Here is a 6,339-nt window from a genome sequence, read left to right on the forward strand (position 1 = left end):
GCGAGGACACACACTCACTCACACACCCACAGCGTGAACAGCGTGAACATCGGTGTCAATAAATGAGTCACTGATGGCGGCGTCGACTCGTTAACACCGTGAGAGGTGAGTTAAAGTGTGTGTTCGTCAAGCTAACTAGCGCTAACTATCGTGACAACACCGCGGTTAAAGTTAGCAGCTAGCAGCTAGCAGCGGCAGCTAACTTTCACACAGCGCTCTTGTTAGCATGGTTAGCAGCCGCACTTAGCTTAACTTTGCGGTGTTTTAAAGTTTCCCTGTCAACAAAGTTCGTGATTCTGCGTGAGTCAGCGAATCAAAGCCGGACCTGACGCGAGGTGGCGTCGATTAAATGGCGGCGGACACCGGAGCGACGCGATATTAGCGCCCGATACCGCGATATATGTACGTATATACATCATTAGTTCATTCATAATACGATGTATTTGTTTGTGAGTGACAATTAGAGCCGAAACTAACGATTATCTTCGTAAAATCGATTAATCGAATTATGTCAGAAAATACTGGAAAAAATGTCAAGAAAGCAGAGAATATTCACGTTTAAGAATTTGTTTTAATTATCGCAAGAAATTATGAATTGATTTTACAACGACAGTGAAAATGATACTTGTAGAATACGATATTTTAAAACATTCACAAATATTTTACAAAGGCTGCAACGATTAAGTGATAAAATCCGTCCGTCACGCGATGTTAGCGTCCGATACCGCGATATACGCACGTACATAAATCATTAGTTAATTAATAATACGATGCGTTTGTTTTGTGCTCGTACGTTTTCAACAAAACGGTGAAGATTTAGAGCCGAAACTAACGATTATCTTCATAAGGTCGATTAATCGAGTACTTTATCGTTTAATCCGCGAAATGTCCGTAAAATCGTACATTTTCAGGTTTGACGATTTTACGATATTTCCGGACATTATAATTATTATGTTTATCGCTAATAAATGATGGATTGATTTTACAACAATAGTGAAAATGTAACTTGCAGAATAAGATATTTAAAACATTCACAGATATTTACAAAAGCTGCAACGATTAAGTGATAAAATCACATTTCATATAAATCACTTTACTTTGATTTCAGCTTCTATGACCTTTAACTAAATTTGTTGGATTTTTAAAAATAAAACATTTATGGACAATGTTTGAAATTCATAAATTAATTGTTGTTTCTTCAGAATCGATTAAATAGATTGAATGTTTTAAAAAAATATATAATTTAAGCAAGTTCTCAGATTTTTAAGTAGTTTTCTGATGTTTCAGCTTCTTAATTGTGAATATTGTTATGTTTGTTTTTGTTTACAGAACATCATTTGTAGGTTTAAGAAACACTGATCAAGATTATTCAATACTTTAAGTTTCAAACCACTTTAGTTAACTATGAAAATAATTATTCGTTTCTGAGCTTTATTGATTTTGAAATGCATTCTGGGAGCAACATTTAGAATATTTGGAATGTACTTTTTTAGAATTGTAACGTCACAATTATGGTCAATATTCGGTTTATTGTGAACCCACAGACGGCCTGTAGTCGCTGTCACTTCTCCCTCTAGCGGGCGCTAACGAGGCGCTATCTGGGCGCGCCATGGGCCCGCGGTTGTCTCGCAGCGGCAGCAGCGCGTCGCTCCTCCCGGAGAGGCGGAGCAGTCAGCGGTGTAAGGAAGACGGCAACTGCCGCGACGACGGCGACGACGGCGGCGACGACGACGACTCTCTGGACGGCCTGGTGAGACGCGAGGACATCGCCCAGTTCCCGTACGTGGAGTTCACCGGGAGAGACAGCATCACGTGTCCCACGTGTCAGGGCACGGGCCGGATACCGTCCGGTGAGTGGAGATTCGGATGTTGGTTAAAAATTGTGACATCTAGTGGTGAGACGGTTTGACGACGTTAGGCGAGAGCGATCGTAGTTGCCGTTCCGTGTTCTTGCTAGTGCCGGGCATGTTAGCGCGCTAACGGCGTCGACGTTGACGCTTGACGACTGACCGGGAAAAGGCGACGCGTGACGTCATGTTTACGTGCCACGGCAAACGCAGTCCAGGCACCGTTTACCAGTTAGCGCCGTTAGCTCCTTTTAGCGCCGTTACCGTTAGCTGACAGTGGAACTGGAGCGGTCTGTTTATTAAATTTCGGAATTCTGACTTTAAAGATCCAAATTCCGACTTAAATACTCAGACGCCGGATTCAAAATCATGGCATTCTGACTTTAATCACAAAAATTTTCAACTTCGAATGTCAGAAGTTTGAATTAAGTCTGGGAAATCTGACTTAAATTTCAAGAATTCAGAATTTAAGCTTGGAGATTAACATTAATGTTTTCAGGATTTTTAAGTCTTTTTAACTTTAATCTGTTGTTGGCTTCGATTCTCGTGTCGGACGTCGCGCTCACGACTCTTCAGTGACGACTTTAATCTCACATTTCTGACTTAAAATCTCCTCATTCTGATTTAAACTCAGAATTCTGATGCAAATTTTCAGACGGCTGATTTAAAATCATGGCATTCTGACTTTAATCACAAAAATTCCAACTTCGAATGTCAGAAGTTTGAATTAAGTCTTGGAAATCTGACTTAAATTTGAGGATTCCAAATTTAATCTAGGAGATTAACGTTTTCAGTGATTTTTAACTTTGATCTACATTTGGACGTTGTTGGCTTGTCTTTTTCCACCGCCGTTAGCACGTTAGCGCGTTAGCGTTCTTACACAGATGCATCAGCGTTTTTGGCTTGGATCAAACCTCACTATTTCACGCTAGCGCAAGAGAAGCTAATTCTTCAGATTCTTATTAAACACAAACGTTGCACAGAGGTTAACGGCTTCATTGTTGTTGATTTGTACTGTTCTATCTGTTCTGTGCTCAGATCAATCACATTCCTAGTCTGTGTGTGTTAATGGTCTTTTGTGTTATCTTTCTCTTCACGGATCAAGTCAATGAACTGGTTGCGTTGATCCCGTACAGCGACCAAAGGCTGCGACCGCAAAGAACGTGAGTAATCTGAAGTGTTTGCTCTCATCCACCAATCAATGGAGGACTTGTTTGGTCCATAAAATGTCATAAAATGTTATAAAACACTGGTCAGTTTTTCCAAAAACCTGCTTTGTTTTGTCCACAAACTGAAAGAAATCTTCACATTTAAGAAGCGTCACAAATGTGGTCGTCATCGGAGCAGTAAAAACCTAGAAACACACAAAGGAATCTCAACACAACTCATGTGACGAGAGCAGCTCACAAACACAATAAAACCTGTGAATTAAACTCAACAATGAGCGATTTGACTCAGTGATTCTGCTGACGCTAACACACAGTCACGCTAATGACCTCGGCTAACGCTAACTGGAGTCAGGAGACGGCAAACAGTGAGTCAATGGAAGACGTGCGTTAGCTCGACTTTAGCTTCTCACCGGTCGAGAAAAGTTAACATAAAAAAAAAAAAAAGTTTGAACCCGTTAAGATCCAAATTCCACCTTCAATTCTCAGACGCCTGATTTAAAATCATGGGGGAAAAAAAATTCCAACTTCGAATGTCAGAAGTTTGAATTAAGACTTGGAAATCTGACTTAAATTTGAGGATTAGGAATTTAATCTTGGAGATTAACGTGAATGTTTTCAGGATTTTTAAGTCTTTGTAACTTTAATCTGTTGTTGGCTTTGATTCTCGCGTCGGACGTCGCGCTCAAGACTCTTCAGTGACCACTTTAATCTCACATTTCTGTCTTAAAATCTCCGAATTCTGATTTAAACTCCCAGGATTCTGATGTAAATTCTCAGACGGCTGATTTAAAATCATGGAATTCCGACTTTAACCAACAAAAATTCCAACTTCGAATGTCAGAAGTTTTAATTAAGTCTCGGATATCTGAGTTAAATTTGAGGATTCGGAATTTAATCTTGTAGATTAACGTTCATGTTTTCAGGATTTTTAAAGACTCCTAAATCTGATTTAAACTCTCAGAATTCTGATGTAAAATCTTAAAAACCTGATTTAAAATCTCGGGAATTCCGACTTTAATTCTCAGACGCATTGTTTTCGAATGTCAGAAGTTTGAATTAATCTTGGACATCTGGCTTAAATTTGAGGATTAGGAATTTAATCTCGGAGATTAACATTAAATCTACAGTTGGACGTTGTTGGCTTTGATTCTCACGTCAGACGTCGGACTCTTCAGTGACGACTTTAATCTCAGATTACGGACTCCTAATTCTGATTTAAACTCTCAGAATTCTGATGTAAAATCTCAAAAGCCTGACTTAAAATCACAGGAATTCTGACATTAAGCTCCAAATTCCGACTAAATTCTCAGACGCGTTCTCTTCGAATCTCAGAAGTTTGAATTAAGACTTGGAAATCTGACTTAAATTTGAGGAGTCGGAATTTAATCTAGGAAGATTAACGTTCATGTTTTCAGGATTTTTAAGTCTGAGATTTGTAATTTCAGACTCCTAAACTCTCAGAATTCTGATGTAAAAAATCTCAAAAGCCTGACTTAAAATCTCGGGAATTCTGACATTAAGCTCCGAATTCCGCCTTAAATTCTCAGACGCATTCTCTTTGAATGTCAGAAGTTTGAATTAATCTTGGAAATCTGACTTAAATTTGAGAATTAGGAATTTAATCTTGGAGATTAACTTTAACGTTAAAGTCTTCTAAAGTTTAATCTACAGTTGGACGTCGTTGCTTTGATTCTCGTGTCGGACGTCGCGCTCACAACTCTTCAGTGATGACTTTAATCTCAGATTTCGGATTCCTAATTCTGGTTTAAACTCTCATTTAATCTTGGAGATTAACGTTAATGTTTTCAGTGATTTCGAAGTCTTTTTAACTTTAATCTACAGCTGGACGTAGCTCAGTCGTTTCTTCCGAACTCACTGAGCGTTTTCGGGATTTCTGACGTCAACAAAGTGTTACCGCGTGATTTTAAAAGCGAGTCAGATTTAATCCAGATTAACATCCGTTGTTTCGTGTGACGCAGGAAGTTGTACGTGGTGTTGTCGGTGGTGCTTTGCCTCCTGGCGTCTTCGCTCGTGGCGTTCTTCCTGTTCCCTCGCCCCGTGGTGGTGGAGGATGATGGGATACGATCGGTGACCGTTCACTTTGACCACCTCAACACCAAAGTCCTCATGAACATGACGGTGAGGCTTTCTCTCTCTATAATCCAAAAAAAAAGTCAATAGAGGTTTCGTCCACTAGATGGCGCCAAGTGCCCGCTCTCAGGCACTCTCTCTGACTCTCTAATCTCTGACTCTCCGGTCTCCTCAGAGCACGCTGAACTTCACCAATCCAAACTTCTTCTCGGTGCTGGTCCAGAGCATCACGTCTCAGGTCCTCTACATGAAGACGGTGATCGGGACGCAGCAGCTCGACGACGCCACCATCATCCTGCCGCTCAGCCGGACGCAGGTATCCAAAACAAACGCACTCTGGATATAATCCTGACGTAAAATCTCAAAAACCTGACATGAAAATCTCCGAATTCTGACTTTAAAGATCCAAATTCCGGCTTAAATTCTCAGACCCCTGATTTTTTAAAATCATGGAATTCCGACTTTAATCACAGAAAATTCCAACTTTCCAAGTTTGAATTAAGTCTCGGAAATCTGACTTCAATTTGAGGATTCAGAATTTAATAATCTAATTTAATTTAATCTATTTAACTTTAATCTGTTGCCTTTGATTCTCGCGTCAGACTTTAATCTCAGATTTCGGATTCCTAGTTCTGGTTTAAATTCTCAGAATTCTGATGTAAAATCTCAAAAACCTGACATGAAAATCTCGGAATTCTGACTTTAAAGATCCAACTTCCGGCTTAAATTCTCAGACGCCTGATTTTTTAAAATCATGGAATTCTGACTTTAATCACAGAAAATTCCAACTTCGAAATTCACAAGTTTGAATTAAGTCTCGGAAATCTGACTTAAATTTGAGGATTCAGAATTTAATAATCCAATTTAATTTAATCTATTTAACTTTAATCTGTTGCCTTTGATTCTCGCGTCAGACGTCGCGCTCGTGACTCTTCAGTGACGACTTAAATCTCAGATTTCGGATTCCTAGTTCTGGTTTAAATTCTCAGAATTCTGATGTAAAATCTCAAAAACCTGACATGAAAATCTCGGAATTCTGACTTTAAAGATCCAAATTTCCGGCTTAAATTCTCAGACGCCTGATTTTTAAAATCGTGGAATTCCAACTTTAAAGATCCAAATTCCGGCTTAAATTCTCAGACGCCTGATTTTTGAAATCTCGGAATTCTGACTTTAAAGATCCAAATTCCGGCTTAAATTCTCAGACGCCTGATTTTTTAAAATCATGGAAT

The 6,339-nt window shown here is 39.4% G+C and overlaps 1 protein-coding gene across 2 annotated transcripts in view; it reads left to right on the plus strand.

Moving 5' to 3' along the window:
• LOC310931446 (transmembrane protein 106C-like) overlaps window positions 1-6,339 on the plus strand; it is a 10,958-nt gene continuing 4,619 nt past the window's right edge. Inside the window, exons 1-5 of one of the 2 annotated variants that reach the window (XM_083894594.1) lie at window positions 1-105; window positions 1,545-1,850; window positions 2,953-3,010; window positions 4,996-5,155; window positions 5,283-5,423. In XM_083894594.1, the coding sequence (XP_083750720.1) occupies window positions 1,610-1,850; window positions 2,953-3,010; window positions 4,996-5,155; window positions 5,283-5,423 (600 nt within the window). In that variant the 5' untranslated portion in view covers window positions 1-105; window positions 1,545-1,609. The remainder of the gene's footprint in view (window positions 106-1,544; window positions 1,851-2,952; window positions 3,011-4,995; window positions 5,156-5,282; window positions 5,424-6,339) is intronic. The other variant, XM_083894595.1, reaches the window with a different exon arrangement.

This window comes from Microchirus variegatus, assembly GCF_963457635.1.
Source record: "Microchirus variegatus genome assembly, chromosome: 9".
Taxonomy (NCBI): Eukaryota; Metazoa; Chordata; class Actinopteri; order Pleuronectiformes; family Soleidae; genus Microchirus; species Microchirus variegatus.